General features: G+C 42.1%; 1 protein-coding gene across 1 annotated transcript in view; it reads left to right on the top strand.

The window, feature by feature from the left end:
- Nucleotides 1-23,415, top strand: part of LOC132805452 (interleukin-6 receptor subunit beta-like) — a 39,382-nt gene extending 15,967 nt beyond the window's left edge. Inside the window, exons 7-12 of the mRNA XM_060820915.1 lie at nucleotides 1,136-1,237; nucleotides 1,951-2,097; nucleotides 11,255-11,395; nucleotides 17,402-17,492; nucleotides 18,641-18,716; nucleotides 22,848-23,415. Coding sequence (XP_060676898.1) covers nucleotides 1,136-1,237; nucleotides 1,951-2,097; nucleotides 11,255-11,395; nucleotides 17,402-17,492; nucleotides 18,641-18,716; nucleotides 22,848-23,090 — 800 coding nt within the window. The 3' untranslated portion in view covers nucleotides 23,091-23,415. The remainder of the gene's footprint in view (nucleotides 1-1,135; nucleotides 1,238-1,950; nucleotides 2,098-11,254; nucleotides 11,396-17,401; nucleotides 17,493-18,640; nucleotides 18,717-22,847) is intronic.
- Nucleotides 23,416-23,882: the final 467 nt, after the last annotated feature.

The raw sequence follows: 23,882 nt of genomic DNA, 5'->3' as shown, positions 1-23,882 counted from the left end.
GGAGGAGGTGGAGGGCGTGGTTGGTGTTTCAAATGTATGTGGGGAGGTCCTGGACTATGTGGAATAGGCCAGTATCGAGGAAGGTGGGGATGAGTTCGGTGGGGCAGGAGCGTGCTGAGACAATAGGTTGGCCAGGTTGGTCAGGCTTGTGGATTTTGGGAAGGAGGTAGAATGGGGCGGCGCGGAGTTCCTGGTCTACAAGGTTGGAAGCTGTGGGTGGGAGATCTCCTGAGGTGATGAGGTTGTGTATGGTCTGGGTGATGATGGCTTGGTTATGGGGGTTGGGGTCATGGTCGAGGGGATAGTAGGAGGAGTTATCTTCGAGTTGGCGTCTGGCTTCAGCGGTATAGTGGTCAGTGCACCAGACTACCACTGCAGCCCTTTTATCTGCTGGTTTAATGGTGAGGTTGGGATTGGAGCAGAGGGAGTGGAGTCCTGCACGTTGTGAGGGTGAGAGGACCTCCAGAGAACCGCACCTACAACAATGTAGTTTTACTTCAGTAGAGCCTTTCATGATCAACCTAGGTCTACACACTAGTCTAGATTAAGTGAACAAATGTCGCAGTGAGACTTGAACTCAGGAGTAGATTTTCCAATCATTTTAAATACTAAGAAAGAAAATAATAGATTCATTCACTCTCGAATGATTACCATCATCAGTCTAATTAAAATATTTGAGATGAATTCTAGACTTTAGATTCAGAACTCATCCATTTTTGAAAAGAGGCAGGGGCATTGGTACAGCTATTTAAACAGCAGGTTTGTTCTATTTCTCCAGGGTTTCAACAAATGTTCCCTGATTTTATCCTGGGAGATTAGAATAACCCTTTTGGAAATACTACCAAAAGTTTTTTAATTGTATACAATCTTATTAAACACAATGAATACTGAAGAAACTCAGCAGGTTTGGCAGCATCTGCAGAGAGAGAAATAGAATTCACATTTTGAGCTCAGTCATGCTGGACTCGAAACGTTAACTCATTTCTCTCTCTACAGATGCTACCAGACCTGCTGAGATGCTTGTTTCAGATTTCCAGCATCTGCAGTATTTTGTCTTTACATCTTTTATGACCTAATAAAAAGTGATACACCCCCTGAAACATTGTCTTTAGCTCAGTGTATCTTTTTCCCACAGAGAACATATTGCCATTTAAGCGCCATAAGATATCAGTTTACCCTTTGTACAATGATGGTCCTGGATCTCCACTTTCAACAAAGGCATATCTACAACAAGACTGTAAGTGGATTCCAACCGTGTCACTCTAAAACTTGCACGCTTAAATGAATTGTATTAATACCAGGACTGATACCAGATTCTAGTTGACTTGTTTTCAAACACTTCTACAAAAGGTTTTTTTCATTCATTCAGAGGAAAAGGGCATCACTGGCTAGGCCCTTCCCTAATTGTCCAGAGGCAGTTAAGGACAACCACATTGCTGTGGGGCTGGAGTCACATGTAGTCCAGTTGTTTTCTCTTCCTAAAGGAAGTACATTAGCAAACCAGGTATGGATTCATAGTCATCATCAGTTTCTTAATTCTAGATTTTATTGAATTCAAATTCCACCATCTACTATTGTAGGATTTGAACCCAGGTTCCCAGAATATTACTTGGGTCTCTGGATTAATAGCCCAGTGACAATACCACTAGGCAATCACCTCCCCTGCGTTTGAAGCTGGGTTTCAAATATTAAGTATTGGATTAGCTGCTATTGGAAGAATCAACCGTGAGCATAATATGAATTGTGGCTGTGGAACACCATAGTTGTGTCAGTACAATCACTTCACACCTTCCTGTTCTCAGAAACCACAGGAGATATTGTGATTATCACAGTCACAACAACTATGTAATATCTTATAACCACCATCTCACGTGATTGGAATGTACAAGGATTATGAAGCATAAGATAGTTTGGTGCTGCCACTTCTTCCCAATCTGCATCCTTTTACAGCTCCAGCATTTGGTCCCTTTGTTCATCTGAAGAAAACAGGAAAAACAACAGCTCAGTTGGAATGGGATGAAATTCCGGTAAATGAAAGGCGTGGATTCATCACAAATTACACCATTTTTTGCAAGAACGCTGGTGAAAATGAATCATGTGAGCTGAAAATAACTTTACCTTTCTTACTGTTATTGAAATAAAACACCCATTCAATGATAGGGCCAGTGATTGTCATTTATATAATTATGCCCAAGTCAAGATTAAAATGGTCAGATTTACATATGTGGTAATGATAATATCTAAATTTAGGCACAGCGATGAACCCCTTTGTTAAATAAACAAAACACCCAGAAAAGCTCACCTCGTCTTGTAATCTGTTAAAATATGAGTGACAAAGAATTCCCGCAAAATCCATTACAGTCATAGAGTATAGAGATGTACAGAATGGAAACAGACCCTTCGGTCCAACCCGTCCATGCCGACCAGATATCCCAACCCAAACTAGTCCCACCTGCCAGCACCCAGCCCATATCCCTCCAAATCCTTCCCATTCATATACCCATCCAAATGCCTCTTAAATGTTGCAATTGTACCAACCTCCACCACATCCTCTGGCAGCTCATTCCATACACGTACCACCCTCTGTGTGAAAAAGTTGCCCCTTAGGTCTCTTTTATATCTTTCCCCTCTCATCCTAAACCTATGTTCTCTAGTTCTGGACTCCCCAACCCCAGGGAAAAGACTTTGTCCATTTATCCTATCCATGCTCCTCATAATTTTGTAAACTTCTATAAGGTCTCCCCTCAGCCTCAGACATTCCAGGGAAAACAGCCCCAGTTGGTTCAGCTTCTTCCTGTAGCTCAGATCCTCCAACCCTGGCAACATCCTTGTAAATCTTTTCTGAACCCTTTCAAGTTTCACAACATCTTTCTGATAGGAAGGAGACCAGAATTGCATGCAATATTCCAACAGTGGCCTAACCAATGTCCTGTACAGCCGCAACATGACCTCCCAACTCCTGTACTCAATACTCTGACCAATAAAGGAAAGCATACCAAACGCCTTCTTCACTATCCTATCTACGTGTGACTCCACTTTCAAGGAGCTATGACCCTGATCTCCAAGGTTTCTTTGTTCAGCAATATTCCCTAGGACCTTACCATTAAGTGTATAAGTCCTGCTAAGATTTGCTTTCCCAAAATGCAGCACTTCGCATTTATCTGAATTAAACTCCATCTGCCACTTCTCAGCCCATTGGCCCATCTGGTCCAGATCCTGTTGTAATCTGAGATAACCCTCTTCGCTGTCCACTACACCTCCAATTTTGGTGTCATCTGCAAATTTACTAACTGTATCTCTTATGTTCGCATCCAAATCATTTACGTAAATGACAAAAAGTAGAGGGCTCAGCACCGATCCTTGTGGCACTCCACTGGTCACAGGGAAAATAACATCAATCTTTTTAAGTCTAAAAGTGAACATTAAACAGCAACTATTCACAACTTTAAGCCCCCCTTTCTCTTAATTGCTTATTATCTGTTCTAGCTCTATAACAACATGCTGTTCCAATAAGACACTTATTAAATTTACATCAACTTAATTTCAAAACCACACAGCCGCTGCCATCTTCAGTGTCTGTCTTCTTCGGCTGAAGATCTCCCTGGGTCATCTTCTTTCTTCTTATTGTGAATATGTTTCATATGAAAAGGTGCCTTTGATAGAGAGTGTTTCTTAATTTCTTGGATTTCTCTCGATGGTAGTTACTCTGTCTGATTTTCAAAATGCCTGCATTTTTATATCCCCAACATCAAATCATCTCATTGATTCAATGTTGGCAAATCAATAAATTCAAACTCAATTGGGTCTTAATATCCTGTGGCATAATTTAAACTAGTTGGTTAAATTTGAATTGTTGTCAAAACTGCAGCCAACTCAGGTATCCATTTCACAGCCAAATGTTATGTTTTTTTCAATTTTCCACCACACCCTGACACTGCCATCTAGTCATACCACAGGTGCTTGTAAGATCTCAGTTCAGAACAGCATTCACTCTCTCTGAAAGGTACAGTACATGCCTTCAACTTCATAACACAACGCAGAGAGAAAGAGGCACAGATCCATCACACCAGGCTGAAATAAGTTGAAAGCTGCACTAAATATAGGCTAGTTTTGCTGACCAGTACTAATGTTATGTAGGAAGTTGCAGCATGTTGATTCAGTAATGATACAGGGAAGGTGATATGTGTCCAAGTCGCCAAACAAAATACATTTGACAGTTATTTCCTGTACCTGCAATTATTATCCTGTGGTAGATACTTTAGGTATATAAGATACAAATTCAAACCACAGTCACAATACACCAGTCATCATGGATTTAATTGATGTAAATAGGAATCAGAGAGGAATTCATACCTGGTTTCTGAAGGTCAGTACATTGGACAGGACATTGTTGCAAGGATCCCTCAAGGTAGTGTCCTTTGGCTACTTCAACAATGACATTCTGTCCATCACAAAGTCAGAGGTAGGATTGTTCATTGATGATTGCACTTGTTCAGCACCATTCATAACTCCTCAGCTCCTGAAGTAATCCATGGTAATATGCAGAAAGACCTGGACAACATTCAGGCTCGGGCCGATAGTGTCAAATAAAATTAGCATTCCTCAACTACCAGATGTTGACTATCTCCAACAAGAGAGCATCTAACCATCTCCACTTGACATTCAATAGCATTACGATCACTGAATCCCCCACTATCAAAATCCTGAGTTTACCTTTGGCCAGGACTTGAGATCATAAATATCTTTGAATATTATGCAATGATTAGCAAACATCCTGACCTCTCAGTTAATATTTCAGGTCCAGTGACCCTTCTCAGAACTGACAGTAGCTAGGAAAAGGATTTGTTTTTACACAGAAGGTAGGGTAGGGAGAAGGGGGAGAGTAAACAATAGGTGGAGATAGAGCCCAAAGAGAGAGAAAAAACAGTTGGACAGACAAAGGAGTGGTTCAAGTTCAGTCTGAGGGAATGAAAAGCTGCTAATGGAAACAATTAATAGCTGAGCTTCATTGGAGCACTGCAGCAAGTCTGAGACAAAGATGCTGACCAAGGAACAAGGTGGGCTCTATGTTTATCTACTGTTTGCTCCACGCACCCCTCTACCATATCTTCAGTATAAAAACCAGTCCTTCCTTAGCTACCATCAGTTCTGAAGAAGGGTCACTGGACGCAAAATGTTAATATTTATTTCTCTCCACCAATGCTGCTAGACCTGCTGAGATCTTCCAACAATTTTTGCTTTGGTTTAAGATTTCCAGCATCTTCAGTTCTTTGGGTTTTTTTTAGCCCTACATCTGACCATTTCTCTCTGCACAGATGCAGTTTTCCCTGCTGTGTATTGTCAGCAGTTTTTGTTTTATTCTTGAATATAATAATTACCTGCAAAATGCCTTTTTGCTTGAATTTGCTATTTAGAACATAGAACATAGAAGGATACAGCGCAGTACAGGCCCTTCGGCCCTCGATGTTGCGCCGACCGAATCCTACCTAACCTATACTAGCCCAATAACTTCCAAATGCCTATCCAATGCCCGCTTAAATGACCATAAAGAAGGAGAGTTCACCACTGATACGGGCAGGGCATTCCATGAACTCACAACCCGCTGTGTGAAGAATCTACCCCTAACATCTGTCCTATACCTACCACCCCTTAATTTAAAGCTATGTCCCCTAGTAACACCTGACTCCATTAGCGGTAAAAGGTTCTTAGTATCTACCCTATCTAAACCCCTAATCATCTTATACACTTCTATCAGATCTCCCCTAAACCTTCTCTTCTCCAATGAGAACAGCCCCAAGTGCCTCAGCCTTTCCTCATAAGATTTTCCTACCATTCCAGGCAACATCCTGGTAAACCTCCTCTGCACTCGTTCTAAAGCTTCCACATCCTTCCTATAGTATGGCGACCAAAACTGCACACAATACTCCAGATGAGGCCTCACCAGAGTCCTATACAACTGCAACATGACCTCAGGACTCCGGAACTCAATTCCTCTGCCAATAAAGCCCAGTACACCATATGCCTTCCTCACAGTACTATTTACCTGGGTGGCAACTTTCAGAGATCTGTGTACATAGACACCAAGATCCCTCTGCTCATCCACACTACCAAGTAGCCTACCATTAGCCCAGTAATCCATCATCTTGTTATTCCTACCAAAGTGAACGACTTCGCACTTAGCTACATTGAATTCCATTTGCCACATTTCCGCCCAGCTCTGCAACTTATCTATATCCCGCTGTAACCTACCACTTCCTTCCTCACTATCCACAACTCCACCGACTTTTGTGTCATCCGCAAACTTGCTTACCCAGCTTTCAAGTCCTTCCTCTAGATCATTTATAAAGATAACAAAAAGCAATGGTCCCAAAACAGATCCTTGTGGTACACCGCTAGTAACTGCGCTCCAAGATGAACATAATCCATCAACTACTACCCTCTGTCTCCTTCCAGCCAGCCAATTCCTAATCCAAACCTCTAATGTATCCTCAATGCCATACCTCCGAAGTTTTAGCATTAGCCTACCATGGCGAACCTTATCGAACGCCTTACTAAAATCCATATACACAACATCTACTGCTTTACCCTCATCCACTTCCTTAGTCACCTTCTCAAAGAACTCAATAAGGTTTGTGAGGCACGACCTGCCCTTCACAAAACCATGCTGGCTATCCCTGATCACGTTATTCCTACCCAGATGTTCATAAATCTTATCCCTTACCATTCTCTCTAAGACTTTGCCCACCACTGAAGTCAGACTCACTGGCCTATAGTTACTAGGGCTATCCCTACTCCCTTTCTTTAACAATGGGACCACATTCGCTATCCTCCAGTCCTCTGGTACTATTCCCGTTGACAATGACGACATAAAAATCCAGGCCAATGGCTCTGCTATCTCCTCCCTAGCTTCCCATAGGATCCTGGGGTAAATGCCATCAGGCCCAGGAGACTTATCTATATTCATCCTTTCCAATATTCCCAAAACCTCTTCCCTGCATATTTCCAGGGCATCCATTCTAATTATTTGTGATTCCATATTCACATCAGCAACAGTGTCCTGTTCCTGAGTGAATACTGATGAAAAGTACTGATTTAATGTCTCTCCAATCTCCTCCGCCTCCACACACAACTTCCCACTACTATCCTTGACTGGACCGATACCTACCCTAGTCATCCTTTTATTCTTGACATACCTATAGAAAGCCTTTGGGTTTTCCCTAATCCTACCAGCTAAAGACTTTTCATGTCCCCTTCTCGCTTCTCTTAGCTCCCTCTTTAGCTCCTTCCTGGCTACCTTATAACTCTCAATCGCCCCTACTGAACCTTCACGCCTCATCTTTACATATGCCGCCTTCTTCCCTTTCACAAGGGACTCCAATTCCTTACTAAACCACGGCTGCCTCACAAGGCCCTTTACACCATGCCTGACTGGTACATACCTATCGAGGACACGCAGTAGCTGCTCCTTGAACAATCCCCACATCTCATTAGTGTTCTTCTCTTGAAGCCTGTTTTTCCAATCCACACATCCTAAGTCATGCCTCACTGCATCAAATTTCCCTGCCCCCAGCTATAGCTCTTGCCCTGCGGCGCACGATTATCCCTCTCCATCACTAAAGTAAAAGTCACCGAGTTGTGGTCACTGTCCCCGAAGTGCTCACCTACCTCCAAGTCTAACACCTGGCCTGGTTCATTACCTAGAACCAAATCCAATATAGCCTCCCCTCTTGTTGGCCTGTCGACATATTGTGTCAGGAAACCCTCCTGCACACATTGTACAAACACCGACCCATCTAATGAACTCGAGCTATAGCTCTCCCAGTCAATATCTGGGAAGTTAAAGTCCCCCATAACAACCACCCTGACCTATCCAGTAACTGACTCTTCTGCAACTGGAAACAGTTTCTGTTTACTTTAACAAAATTCATCAAGCCATCTCTATCAAACTGCTTGTAGGTTTTGATGCTATAGAGAATAATCCCACCTTCACTAATCTCCCAATGTAACTGAAGATTTTCATTCCTGGTGCTATGTGAGAAAATCCCTTTTGAAGTCCCTCAAGGTCTTCACAGCTATGCTGAATGATATTTTCCACAGTATCCAGTATCTGAATAACCAATGATCTATAAAATGGTTTAGAATAAACACACATATATTTTAGCAGGAGCCCTGGATACCAGTGGTGCACAGGATCCATAACATTTCTTTCCCTCATCCTTAGTTGTTACCAGGAGTATACTTAAGAGGGAAATCAGGAGGGCAAAAAGAGGATATGAAATCGTTTTGGCAAATAGAATTAAGGAGAATCCAAAGGGTGTTTACAAATATGTTAAGAACAAAAGAGTAACTAGGGAGAGAATAGAGCCCCTCAAAGATCAGCAAGGTGGCCTTTGTTTGGAGCCGCAGGAGATGGGGAAGATACTAGACGAGTATTTTGCATCAATGTTTACTGTCGAAAAGGACATGGAAGATATAGACTGTAGGGAAATAGATGGCGACATTTTGAAAAATGACCATATTACAGAGGAGGAAGTGCTGGATGTCTTGAACACCTAAAAGTGGATAAATCCCCAGGACCTGATCAGGTGTATCCTAGAACTCTGTGGAAAGCTAGAGAAGTGATTGCTGGGCCTCTAGCTGAGATATTTGTTTCACCGATAGTCACAGGTGAGGTGTCGGAAGACTGGAGATTGGCTAACATGGTGCCACACTTTAAGAAGGGTGGTAAGGACAAGCCAGGGAACTATGGATGAGTGAGCCTGATGTCAGTGGTGGACAAGTTGTTGGAGGGAATCCTGAGGGACAGGATGTACATATATTTGGAAAGGCAAGGACTGATTAGGGATAGTCAACATAGCTTTGTGCATGGGAAATCATGTCTCACAAACTTGATTGAGTGTTTTGAGGAAGTAACAAAGAGGATTGATGAGGGCAGAGCGGTGGACATGATTTATATGGACTTTAGTAAGGCGTTTGACAAGGATCCCCATGGGAGACTGGTTAGCAAGGTTAGATCTCATGGAAGACAGGGAGAATTAGGCATTTGGATACAGAACTGGCTCAAAGGTAGAAGACAGATGGTGGTGGTGGAGGGTTGTTTTTCAGACTGGAATCCTGTGACCAATGGAGTGCCACAAGGATTGGTGCTGGGTCCAATACTTTTCGTCATTTATATCAATACTTTGGATGTGAGCATAAGAGGTATAGTTGGTAAGTTAGCAGATTATGCTAAAATTGGAAATATAGTGGACAGCAAAGAAGGTTACCTCAGATTACAATGGCACCTTGGGCCAATAGGCTGAGGAGTGGCAGATAGAGTTTAATTTATATAAATGCAAGGTGCTGCATTTTGGGAAAGCAAATCTTAGCAGGACTTATACACTGAATGGTCAGGTTCTAGGGAATGTTGCTGAACAAAGAGACCTCGGAGTGCAGGTTCATAGCTCCTGGAGTCAGGAGTCCAGACCTAGAGGGCATAGATTTAGGGTGAGAGGGAAAAGTTATAAAAGAGAGTTAAGGGGCAACTTTTTCACACAGAGGGTGGTACGTGTATGGAATGAGCTGCCAGAGAATGTGGTAGAGGATGGTACAATTGCAATATTTTAAAAAACAACTGGATGGGTATATGGATAGGAAGGGTTTGGAGGGATATGGGCTGGGTGTTGGTAAGTGGGAATAGATTGGGTTGAGATATCTGGTCGGCATGGATGAGTTGGACAGAAGGGTCTGTTTCTGTGCTTTACATCTCTATGACTCTATGACCAGCTGAGATCAGTTTATACAAATACTTGAAACTTCACTGAAATATGTGACTATATTCTTGGTTCTTAAACACATTAGAGGAATGTTAGGTATGCACGTCTATCCTAGTTCAGTGGTGTCAGTAAGCAGTAAACAGTCATATGGAAGTTGATTGGAACTGCAATGCACTGACTTATACTAGACCATAACCCAAGGGGGAAACAATAGACCATCCTCTTGTACTGTGACATGAACTACATAACCATCTCTTTTAGACCTTCAATCTATTCCAAGATGAATAGAGTAAATGTGATGAGATGCAGCTTGGAAAACTCAATAAGAGGCTTGAATTCAGATCTGGAAAATGTAGAGTTACTGTAACTCATTGCAGTCAGTACTTTCCCTATAAATGTAATGCAAAGTGAAGAACACCCCATGACTCCGCAAAACAATGGTAATTTCACTGGACTTAAATAAGGTGATCTTGAATTATTCTTCAGCATTTCAATTTCTTTTCTGGCTGTGTGCTTTCCCATGTTTCTGTACAGGAATGTATAAAACCTAAGAAATGGGAGTACACGCAGACCATATCACTGAGCCTGTTACACTATTCACTGTCATCATGGCTGATCATTGATGTTAACTCCACTTTCCTGCCTGCTCCTATATCCCTTCATTCCTTGAGATATGTCTGTCTCAGTCTTAAATATGTGAACAATGGCAATGAATAATATATGAACAATGGCGCATCCACAATCCTTTAGGATAACAAATTCCAAAGATCTAAAACGCTTTGAGTGAAGAAATTGCTCCTTATTTCAGTCATAGAGTCATAGGGCTGTGCAGCATGGAAATGAACCCTTTGGACCAACCAGTCCTTGCCGACCGGAAATCCGAAATCAATCTAGTCCTGTTTGACAACATTTGGTCATTATCCCTCTAAAACCTTTCTATTCATATGCTCATCCACCTTAAATAACTCATTTTTCATCCTGAGACCATTACCCTGAAGTTTTATATTCCCCAGCCTGTGGAACCAACCTCTCAATCTTTATCTTAACAAGCCCCTTCAAAGCCCACCCTGATTAATGGACATTAGCTCTTATTTCTCACTGTAGGCTATTTCTATGAGTGGGTGCAGCAAAATTAGAAGTGGTGTACAAAGAATAAAGGTAGAGTCACCATTGTTTTATCGAGTCACAGGGGCAATCTTCCATCAGAGAGAAATGACTGGTGGTGCTTTAGCCCACCACACTTGGAGAAGGAGAATCCTTCATAGTAATCCCAGCCAGTACAGGAAGTGAATCCACATTGTTGGCATTACTGTTTATCACAAACCAGCCATCCAGCCAATTGAGCTAAATGACCCCTAATATCCATAGAATAAGGCTGTTAAGGGAAGCATATTATTGAAAAGAAGCATTGTTCACAGAAAAGGTGGATTAATATGTGAATGTTGCTGTATTTTTGGTTTAAACCAGTGTTGGCACTCTTGTTTCTGATCCTTTCACAGATGTAACAGTGGGCTCAGCAAGTCGACAACACACATTAGTTAACTTAAAAAGCAATACTTTGTACCGAGTAATTGTCATGGCTTCAACAGCAAAGGGAAGTACAAATGGTACAGCTATCTCTTTCAAAACATTAGCCTTTGGTAAGTTATGAGTGCTACGGGAATATGCTAATTACACTTTTCGTTCAGTTTAATGCAATGTTGTTCAATCATTTTATAAACAAATTAAAACTCTTACTGAATTCTCATTTCCATGTTGGGAATGCTAGAGTCAGGAAAATTGCTAGCTCAGCAAACATAATGTGGGAGAAAGTGCAACAGGATGTCAGATTTTTGTACTGAGGGGTGAGGGGTATGTGAACAGATGTTAACTGGAGTCGAACCTAATTTCTATTGACTATAGTTTTTGCTAAGACTCCTTGATACCACATTCAATCAAAAACAGCCTTGATGTCAAGTGCTGTCAATCTCATCTCACCAGTTCAGATCTTTTGTCTATATTTGGACAAAGGTTAGGATCTGAGTGGCCCAGATGGAACTAAACTGGGCATCACTGAGCATTGCTTAGCAGATGCTGCTTGTTTGAACTATTGATGACACCTTCCATCACTTTGCTGATGATTGAAGTGACACTGATAGGATAGCAATCGACCAGATCAATAGGTTTTCAGTAACATAGCAGGAACATTGTCAGCATCCCTAGCCTTTGCTGAATCCAGTATCTTCAGTCCTTTCATGATATCACGTGGAGTGAAGCAAATTGGCTGAAGACTGACATCTGTGATATGTGGGGACATCAGCATAATCCTGAGATACATTATTTGTTTTAATTTATTCATGGGATGTGGGCATCACTGGCTGGGTAAGCATATATTGTACATCCCTAGTTGCCCTTGAGAAGGTGGTGGTGAGCTACCTTCTTTAACCACAGCAGCTGTTTGTTTTAGATAGCTATTAGGTATGGAGTTCTAGGACACTGAAGGAACAGCGATATACTTCTAATATAGATATTTCCTCCATCATAATGTCAGAAGCGGGAATAATTGCCAATGATTGTACAACATTCAGCACCCTTTGCGAAACATCAGGTCCATGCAGTCCATTTCTGTACACCGCAATGTCTGGACAATATCCAGGTTTAGGCTGGTAAGTGGTAAGTAACTTAATGTCACACTAGTGCTAGACAAAAGCCATATTCAAATAGAAAGAATCTAAACATTGCCCCTTGATATTCAATGGTACTACCATCACTGAAACCTCATGGCTTGAATAGCATTTCCTACTTGTCAGCACAAATTTCAAAGCTGGATATTGTCCAGGTCTTGCTGTGTTTGGATGTGGACTGCTTCATTATCTGAGGTGTTGTGAATGGTGCTGATCGTTCTGCATTCATTGATGAACATCCCACTTCTGACTTTATGATGGAGGGAAGGTCATTGGTGAAGCAGCTGAACGTGGTTGGGCCTAGGAGACTGCTCTGAGGAATTCCTGCAGACCTGTCCAGGAACTGGGCTTCTAACACCATAAGATATAAGAAAAGAATGAGGCTATTTGGCCCACCATGTCTGCTCATTTCATCATTTCTGATGTGTTTCTCAACCCCATTCTCCTGTCTTTTCCCAGTATTCCTTGATTCTCTTACCAATCAAGAACCTATCTATCTTTGTATTAAGTACACTCAGTAACTTGGCCTCTCCAGCTCTCTGTGGCAATGGGTTCCACAGATTAACCATCCTCTTCATCTCAGTTCTAAAGGAGAATCCCTTCACTCTGAGACTGTGTCCTCAGGTTCTAATCTCTCATCTTCTTCATGCCCTCCCTTTCCAGGCCTCTCAGTATTCTGTAAGTTGCAATCAGATCAATCCTCATTCTTCAAAACTCCATCATTGCTGGGATCATTCTTGTAAACCTCCTCTAGATCCCATCTAACACCAACGCATCCTTCCTTAAATACAGGGCCCACAAATGCGCACAATATTCAAAATGTAGTCTGACCAGAGCCTGATACACCTCAGCAGCACATCTATGCTCTTATGCTTTAGCCCTGTTGACATTGCATTTGCCTTCCTAACTGCCAACTGAACCTGCACGTTAACCTTATCCTGAGATTCCTAAACTAAGACTCCTAAGTCTCTTTGTGCTTTACTTTTATGAAACCTTTCTGTGGTTAGAAAATAGATCACACTTCTATTTTTCCTACTAAAGTGCATAACCCTACACTTTCCCACATTGTATCCCATCTATTAATTCTTTGCCCACTTGCCTAGAATGTCCAAGTCCTTTTGCTGCCTCCCTGCTTCCTCAAAACTACCTGCCCCTTCATTTATCTTTGAGTCATCCGCAGACTTAGCAATAATGCCCTCAGTTCCTTCGCCCAGTTTCGTTAACAAATAACATGATTAGCCGTGATCCCAATGTGGATCCCTGCAGAGCTCCATTAGTCACCAGCTGCCATCATGAAAAAGACTCCTTTATCCCCACTCTCTACCTCTTACCAGTCAGCCAATCCTCTTTCCTTGCCCCTAACACCATGGACTCTTATTTTATTAGCAGCCTCCTGTGCAGCATCTCGTCAAAGGCCTTCTGGAATTTCAAATATATCACATCCACTGGCTCTCCTTTATCTAGCTTGCTCATTACCTCCTCAAAGAATTCTAACAGATTTGTCAGGCATGACCTCCCTTTGACAAAGCCATGCTGACTCAGTCCTATTTTATCATGCACTTCCAGGTACTCCACGATCTCATCCTTATTAATGAACTCTAAAATCTTAATGAAGACTGAAACCAATCAAACCAGCCTATAACTTCTTGTCTTCCGCTTCCCTCCCTTCTTAAACAGGGATGTTACATTAGCCATTTTCCTGACCACCTCCCTGAATCCAGTGATTCCTGAAAGATTACCACAAATGCCTCCACATTCTCCTTAGCTGTTTCGGAACCCTGTGGTGTAGTCCATTTGGTCTGGGTGATTTGTCCATCTTCAGATTTTCCAACTTCACTCACATCTGCTCCCAATTCTCTTCAGGTTCAGATATGTTTCTGGTGTCTTCCACTGTGGAAAATGATGCACATTACATATTCAGTTCATCTGTTATTACTTGTTCTTTGTTCCCGATTTACTGCTCTCTCAATGACCAGTCTTGCCTCCCTCTTATGTTTTAAATATCTAAAAAATACTTGCAATCTTCTTTCATATTGCTAGCTAGCTTACTGTCAATCATATTTGCATCCTTATTCTTATACTTTCCTCCTCTGCTGGTTTTTACATTCTTCCCAGTTCTCTGGCTTCACATGAATCTACACCACATTGGATGCTTTTCTTTAGCTTTTACATTGATTTGCCTTGTTAGTCATGGCTGCCTCATCCTCCCCTTACTATGTTTCATTTTCCTTGGGATGAATTTCTGCTGTGTCTCCTGAAATTCACCCAGAAGCACCTGCTATTGCTACTCCACTATTTTCCCTGCCAGGCTCCCCTCCCAATCCACTCTGGCCAGTTCCTCCCTTATCTCTTTATAGTTATCTTTGTAAGCCTGTTACATCTGATTCCAGTTTTTCCCTCAAACTGCAGGATGAATTCTATCATTTTATGGTCACTTTCAGTTAATGGTTCCTTCACCCTGAGCTCCCTACTCAAGTTGCATTGTTGGAGATGACTGACCTCTAAAAACCACACCATCTTCTTTTGTGCCAAGTATGACTCCAACAAGCAGAGATTTTCCAGTTTCCCATTGACTCCAAGGCTCCTTGATGCCAGACTCAAAGGCAGCCTTGATGTCAATAGTAGTCAGTTTCATCCCCCCTCATCTAACCACTCAGCACAAGAGGATGAAGATCAATGCAAATGCTTCTGTCTTCTCTTTTGCATTGATGTGCCTGTATCCTCCATTATTAAATATGAGGGCTTTGGATTCACAAATGCCCATCACCATTCACAATTGAATGTGCCAAGACTGCAGAGCCTTGATCTTATCTTTTGGTAATGGGTTCACTTAACTTTACTCATCACAAGCTCTTTCTGACATTTGGTTTGCCAGTAACCCTGTGTAGTAGCTTCATCATCTCATTACATATGATACTTGGAGCTGCTTGTGGCATATCCTCTGCTCTTCGAAGTTAATGCTCTATCTTGATGGAAATAATAAAATGTTGGGAATTTACTGGGCCTTGAAGTTACAGGTTGTAGTTGAATTTAAATCTGCTACTGCTGTTGGCCCATAGATATGCAGCTTTGAGTTGCTAGATCTGTTCAAAATCTATTCCATTGTAGGATAGTGGTAATGCTACTCAACACAATGAAAGGTATTGAGAGTGTGGTGCTGGAAAAGCACAGCAGGTCAGGCAGCATCCGAGGAGCAGGAGAATCACCATTTCAGGCATAAGCCCTTCATCAGAAATCCTTGGATGCTGCCTGACCTGCTGTGCTTTCCCAGCACTACACTCTCGACTTTGATCTCCAGCATCTGCAGTCCTCACTTTCTCCTCCACAATGAAAGGTATTGTCAATTTAACCATCCAATGGTTACTTTGAAAAAACCTATCTTGGAAGGATGCAGTCACAAGAGGTAGTTTGGTGAGGATTAAACATGTTGGTCTCTCTTGTTAGTTCGTTCAACATTTGCTGCAAACTCAGTCTAGCAGCAATGCCCTTTAGAATTTGATCAGGTCGGTCAATGGTGATATTATTGAGCCATTCTTGATGATCAGGGGAGTGGCATAGGTAATAATCAGGACAAAGATACCTTGCTTACGTTGGTCTGATACCATGAGATTTCATGGGGTGCAGTGTTAATGTTGAGGACTCCCAGAGTAACTCTCTCACAATTGTGTTTCCCCTATAATGGATCTGTTAGTAAGGTGGACTTTACAAAGTTGATCCTGTACTGGTTTTCCCATTGTTGTTTCTGGTGCCTTGGTAAATTTCAGCTGGCACACCAGCTTTCATACTTTTTCTTAGAAGTGCTAGAAGTGCCAATTTTGATACAACTGATTAGCTTATCAGAATGACAGATTTCCTTGTCTAAAGGTCACTAGTAAATTGGATGGGTTTTATAAATGATCAGCAATGGCTTAATTAGACTAACTTTTCATTCTAGATCTATTAATTGAATTCAAATCTCAGTCTAACCTATGGAACAGACCCTATGTCCTAGAGCCAGAGTCTCTGGATTAATGGTCGAGTGACAAGAGCACAGCATCACTACCTTCCCCTGATAAAATAATGAATCGTGGAAGGAAATAATAACATCAAGTGAATGTTATTGGACTACCTGTACTCATTCCCTGGACACCAGTCCAAATTCCGCTTCAGCAGCTGGGAAATTTAAATTTAATTAATTAATAAAGCTGAGGTGAAGTGTTTGTTTATTTATAATGAAATTATTGTATTGTATGGGGAAGAAACCAGTTACCTGACCTACACATGGTCCAGAGCCATGCTGATGTTGTTGATTTGTAACTGCCCTCTGAGAGCTATTCAGGTGGCTCACCACCACCGGCTCAAGGCCAGTTATGGTGGGATACTTTGCCAGGCTTTACAGTAAACAAGAAACCCATCATTCCCTTTATGAACCATTCACAAATCACTCTGAAATGAGCTTCAGTGATTAACTCAATTTTCAAGGAGAAGCCTTCCCATGTTTGCTCTGAGAAAAAGGCAGGGTGAAATTTCATTGTTGCTCCAGGGTTTCCAAGACTTTTCCTCTGAACAAGTGGCAGAAACCACTAGTCAGAGAGTAGTAAGAGTATGGAATGCTTTGCCTGCAGTGGTAGTAGATTCGCCAAGTTTAAGTGCATTTAAGTCGTCATTGGACAGGCATATGGACGTACATGGAATAGTGTAGGTGGGATAGGCTTCAGATTAGTATGACAGGGTGGCACAACATCGAGGGCCAAAGGGTCTGTACGGCGCTGTAATGTTCTATGTTCTAAACCCACCCTCATCAATTAAATATACATGCACTTTTTACATTTACAACTTGGAGTAATATGTTGGATGTGAATGTATGTGATATTAAAATCAGAGCTCTCTCTGTTGAATTTTAAAGAGCCAGTTACTGTATATCGTTCAGCGCTATTGTTATGTTTTCTGCTACTTTTGTTTCTGAATATAATAAGCAACACCACACAATTCTGTATTTTTCAGCGAAACAAGAAATTGCAGCTATCATATCATCCACCATCCTGGTTTCCTTGTCAGTCACTATTATGATGTTATTTGCGTACTTTATGAACAAGTAAGTACTGCTCAGGTTTTAAATCAGTTTTTCACTTCAAGTTACTAAATGCAATTATTCCAATGGGCATGCATTTCAAATCATTTGAGCACAAGCAGCTATAACTTATTTTTATTATTCAAAAATACTTTACAAAAATAGTGATTCTGTAAATAAGGATCTGAGGTCTTGTGGCGCAGAGAGTAGTATCTCTGCCCCTGAGCTCCATGCTCAAATTCCACTCCAGGAAATAATGACCAAAGGTTGACCAAATAATGACCTTGGAGCTCCATCACATGTACCAATGGTAGGTGACAAGACTGGGAGAGACCCTTGGTCAGCATTTTGTTGGAAGATAAAATTAGAGTTTCTACCATTGCTTTCCATAGCTCCAGGCTATAGCACGCACATGACCAACCAACTGGAATTCTCCTGGAGTGCTAGTTAGTTTGGATGGTTGTTGAGGATCAGATTTGATCTGTGGTTTGATCTCTGTTCTGTCTGAAGTGGATTTGGGACCTGCCTTTCTGGCCTACTAGTGGAGTATCTTTTGTTGTGTGGTTTTATGCCTATATCTGACTATTTGGGTTCAAGACAGGCTGGTCAAGGTAAAAGCAAAGTTAAGAACTGTCTTCAGGCTTGGACTTCTCTATGACAGTTTTTTTGTACACAAATACTAATTACTACCATACATGGCAATCTGAGATGTGCCAATTCTGATCTTAACTTTTACTTTATTAAAAAAAACTATCTCAACATGTACTGCTCTCTATCTAACCACTTTCAATCAATCTGTTCTCATCTCATCTCTCGGGTTGGGGCAAAACCCTGACCGAGTTGAGGTAAAGAGTCTGCTTCTGTGCTGTATGACTCAATGATGCTCACATTGTGCTACTTATACCCAGTGGGGACCATCTCCTTGACATAATCACAAAGTTGCTCCTGTGTCCGAAAGCCCTTATTGAACAGTGGGAATCACAGCCCTGCACCTTCAGGCAGAGCACAGCAAGTAAAGAGGAAGGAGTAGGACAAATGCGAACTGTTACATGGATTTCTTACCACATTGTAACAGTAGCTAATCCAATTGAATGGCAATGTATTCCAAACAAGGACTATCAACATTAATATTTATTTTTCTATTTATTACCTTTTCAAATTTCACTCTCTAGGACTCCTAAAAAGAATTGTCAGAATGTCCCAAATGCAGCATACAGCCATCTAACAACATCAAAATGTCAAACTAAGGTAAGGTTCTTCACTGCAACGTTGTTAATTTAAAACTATTGGCCACATCTTACTGTCTGCAGACCTTGGAGCTCAGACATATGGCCCAAGATGCATATCAGAACACCACAGAAGTCCCAATGCACTGACCTCTGTGGACATTGCTCAGGATCTATAAACCTCCAATGGCCAATTCCCCTAACCCTCCACACCTTCTGCAAATATCTCTGATTTTGAGAGCTGAATATCTTGGGCCTGCTAAAGGTGAGGAAGGAGGTGAGTGGCCCACATTAGGTAAGTTGTAATTGTGAATGATTCATAATGACTTCTTCCTCTGGCCAAGTACATTCCAGGTGGAAAGGCCAATGTGTGACAATCCCACCTCAAATCAAGACCCCAAATGGTCAATTAATGACCACTTAAGGATGTATTCTGCCATGCTGTAATCCAATGAGCTCCAAGTGGGACAAATAACAGGCAGTCTGCCCAACTGGTTAAAACATCATCTGGGAAGGGAGCTCATCCATCATAATTTGTGCATGATTGAGAGCATGGACATGGGCCTTGGGGTGGCCAAGGACAGTCCTTGACCCAGTTCTCCCCACCACTTCCCCTCCAGCAAGACTACCCATTCCAAAAATTAGATTAGATTACTTACAGTGTGGAAACAGGCCCTTCGGCTCAACAAGTCCACACCGACCCTCCGAAGCGCAACCCACCCATACCCCTACATTTACCCCTTACCTAACACTACGGGCAATTTAGCATGGCCAATTCACCTGACCCACACATCTTTGGACTGTGGGAGGAAACCGGAGCACCCGGAGGAAACCCACGCAGACACGGGGAGAACGTGCAAACTCCACACATTCAGTCACCTGAGTCGTGAAATGAACCCGGGTCTCAGGCGCTGTGAGGCAGCAGTGCTAACCACTGTGACACCGTGCCGCCCAATAATTACACTTAGAACATAGAACATAGAAGATTACAGTGCAGTACAGGCCCTTTGGCCTTCAATGTTGTGCCGACCTGAGAAACCATCTGAAGACCATCAAAACTGCACTACTCCATTTTCGTCCATATGTCTAGCTAATGACTATTTAACTGCCCTTAAAGTTAGCAACTCTATCATTGTTGCAGGCACTACTGCACACTACCACACCCCTACTACTCTCTGAGTAAAGAAACTATCTCTGATATCTGTCCTTTATCTATCACCCTTCAATTTAAAGCTATGCCCCCTCGTGCTAGCCATCTGAGGAAAAAGGCTCTCATTGTCCACCCTTCTGATTATCGTATATGTCTCAAATAAGTCACATTTTAATCTTCTTATTTCTCACGAAAACAGCCTCAAGTCCCCCAGCCTTTCCTCTTAAGACCTTCCCTCTATACCAGGCAACATCCTCGTAAATCTCCTCTGAATTCTTGCCAAAGTTTCCACATCCTTCCTATAATGCGCTGACCAGAACTATAAGCAATACTTCAATTTCTCCCCTCAAACCCTACCCTCATTAATTGACTCACACCACCACCCAGAATGCCCTGAGACCCCAAGCCAGCCCCAATCCATACGCCCTCCCACAATTCAAGCAGACATCCCACAACCAAACCTGATCTCTTACAATCCCTCCTGACCTCCCACTATATAACCCAACCTCCCACAGCCCAACATGATCTCCCACAACTCAATCTGACCTCTGACAACCCAACCTCCCACAATCCGACCCGGTCTCCCAATACCCAACCTGACTTACTACAATCCAACCCTATCTCCCACAATCCAACCTGACTTGCCAACATCCAACCTGACCTCCTCCAACCCAACCCCACCTCCCACAATTCAACCCAACATTCTAATCCAACCCTACCTTCCAATAACCAACCTGACCTCCCACAATTCAACCCAACCTCCTAATCCAACCTGACCACCCATTAACCAACCCAACCTCCCAAAAACCAATCTGACCTCCTGAAACCCAACCTGACCTCCCACAATCCACCCAACCTACCACAATCCAACCCAACCTCCCACAATCCAACCTGACTTCCCAAAATCCAACCTGACCTCTCACAACCCAACCCAACCTCCCAAACTCCAACCCAACTTCCCACAATCCAACCCGACTTCCCAGAATCCAACCTGACCTTCTAATACCCAACCTGACCTCCAACAATCTAATCCTACCTCCCACAATCCAACATGACCTTCCGCAATTCAACCCGACCTCCCACTAGCCAACCTGACCTCCCACAATCCAACCTGACCTCCCACAATCCAATCTGATCTCCCACAATCCAACCCAACCTCATACAATCCAACCTGAACTTCTATAGTTCAACATAGCCTTCCATAATCCAACCTGATCTTTCTCAGTCCAACCAGACTTCCTACAATCTAAACTGACCTCCTACAACCCAACCTGGCCTCCCACAACCCAACCAAACTACCCTCTGATCCAATTACCTACTAGCCCACTTAGCACCCTATCCAGCTGCCACCGTACCTACCTACCAGTCCAAGTGTTAACTGACACACTTCACTCATAGAGTCATAGGATCACAGAAATGTACAACATGGGAACAGATACTTCGGTCCAACCCGTCCATGCCGACCAGTTATCCCAACCCAGTCTAGTCCTACTTGCCAGCTCCCGGCCCATATCCCTCCAAACCCTTCCTATTCATATACCCACCCAAATGCCTCTTAAATGCTGCAATTGTACCAGCCACCAGCACATCCTCTGGCAGCTCATTCCATACACGTACCACCCTTGCATGAAAACGTTGCCCCTTAGGTCTTTTTTATATCTTTCCCCTCTCACCCTAAACCTATGCCCTCTAGTTCTGGACTCCCCGACCTCAGGGAAAAGACTTTGCCTATTTACCCTATCCATGCCCCTCAAAAATTCTTACCTGCTTACACGCCTACTCATTCACCTATTCACTCAGTTATACATCCTTTTACTGATACACTAGAAAACTGTATGTCGCACTGACATTGCACAGAACATAGAGGAAGTGATTCAGCAGAGAGTTCCACCTGGTCCATTAGAAGCTAGAAGAGCAAAACAAAGGGCTGCAATGGGATGAAAGAACAACAAAGACATGAAGCGGACTGCCCAAGTATCAGCTACCTGCAGGTGATGGGAGCACTGGAGATAGAACACACTGCAGCTATCTATACTGTTGGTATCAGACTTTTGCACTCTGGTCCAAAATGGCGTGATGTCCCACAGTCGCCATGGCTACAGCCACCCAAGACACTATTGCTCTGAACTTGTATGCATATGGGTATGTCCTGGGAAATCTGAAGACTGGAATGGCATGACACCAACAGGCAGTCATGCCACTCCAGCAATTTGAGATATCCCCTGCATAGCGTTCTTCCCTCTGGGTGGCATTTTCACATATATTCCACTTTTCTTCCCTATAAAATGCAACACATTACCATGACCATGACCCACACTTTCCCCAGTAATGTTCACTGCTGCTAGTAAGCCTCTTGACTTCAGGGTTGAGAGTGGCCCAGAGTAGAGATCCATACGTAAATTTTAAAAATGGAATAGAAATTTTGGTAAGCTTATCACAAAGATAGTTGTCTCTAATATGAATGTATAAAATTGATACAAAAGCAAAATGTTGCAGACACCACAGATCTGAAATAAAAACAGAGACTGCTGGAGAAGCTCAGCAGGTCCAGCAGCATCTGCGGAGAGAGAAACAGAGTTAATGTTTCAGGTCCGATATGACTCTTCTTCAGAATTAGGTTTCTCCATCACTTTCAATTTTAAAAATAAAACTGACAGTTGGGAAAAGACTGGCTGGTCCATCAAGACATTACCACACACCATGTTGGTTGGGGCATCAGAACAGTACAGCAGCACTCACCAACCCCTGCTCCCGTGTAACGTCAGAAAAAAGGTTTAAAAAAAAGACAAAGGACAGAATAATGTGAAAAATTACAATCCAAGTGACTCAAAGCCAGACACAGAGATTGTGACTAAATGCTACCTGTAAAATATATTCAAATGCATTTATACATTTGAAAGGATTCAAAATACTGAAGAATGAAGCATGACATTCCTCTATGTGAAAGGATTTCATTAACCCGTCTCATTTGAACATTTTTCATTTTGATCTTTTTACCCACAGAATAATTTTGAAGGGAAAGAACTGGGAAAGGCTTCTGTGAGCGTCAGAACTATAGAACAGCACCAGCAAAGCATTTTCAGTGAGGAGAATGAATCATATTGGATCTATTCAAGGAACACTAAAAATCCAGCTGAAGATCAAGCTGTGGTGGGGAGCTGCACAGGTCAGTTACCACCATCTCAGAACCTACAGTCAAACATGACTTGTCTGCTACTGAACTCTGAGGAGGAATTTCAGATGTAGGTTAAAAAGAAGTTGGAATTCTGAATCGCTACACATGCACAGGCAATAATATCGGAAAAAATGTTGAAACCACGAGTGAGACCTTCATGGCCTGGTGGCAACTAAAGTGAACTAGAAAAGTCTGACAGTAGATATATTATCATCATATTATTGAAAAAAATCCTAAATTGCTCAGAAGACAGTGAATCCCAGTGGACAGACACTGTAGTTAATCCTTCCTCAAGTTGAATCATTTCCTTCACTGTATCAAATGTTCTGGGCTGGGACTGAATCTTCAAATGCCTGAAACCTGCAGTTCAATGTCTAGAAGAAATGAAAAAGATATCAATCAAACCTATTTTGACGGATGTGCTCAATGACTGAATGACATGTGCTTAGAGTCCAACAGTTTGTTTCCTCGTTTCAAATTAACCCCTTCCCCGGCGACGTTTTTTGGCGAAAACATTTCATTATCAGACAAATTTTTTTACTGCTTTTTTAATAATATTTTTAATGCTGATTATGGAAATAACTTTTGTTTTTATCTATTTCCAATATTTTACTTGAAATTTTATTTTGAAGATACCATTTTTGGCAAAAAAAAATTGGTCTTTCAAGTAGTTCATCTTTCGACTAGTTCATTTCTTGATTTGGCATTTTCACAATACCCCCAAGCATTTTCAAGGCGAAAAACACACAAATTTCTGCCTTTGTTACAGGGCACCACAGACAATCTCTTTCTCCAGTTTGTTCAGCAAAGCGATTAGTTTTGTCCACAACTCGATCAATAATTCTGTTGTCACATAAAAGACT

The sequence above is a fragment of the Hemiscyllium ocellatum genome, chromosome 1, assembly GCF_020745735.1.
Source record: "Hemiscyllium ocellatum isolate sHemOce1 chromosome 1, sHemOce1.pat.X.cur, whole genome shotgun sequence".
Classification (NCBI taxonomy): domain Eukaryota; kingdom Metazoa; phylum Chordata; class Chondrichthyes; order Orectolobiformes; family Hemiscylliidae; genus Hemiscyllium; species Hemiscyllium ocellatum.
This window is presented reverse-complemented; position numbering and strand designations above follow the sequence as displayed.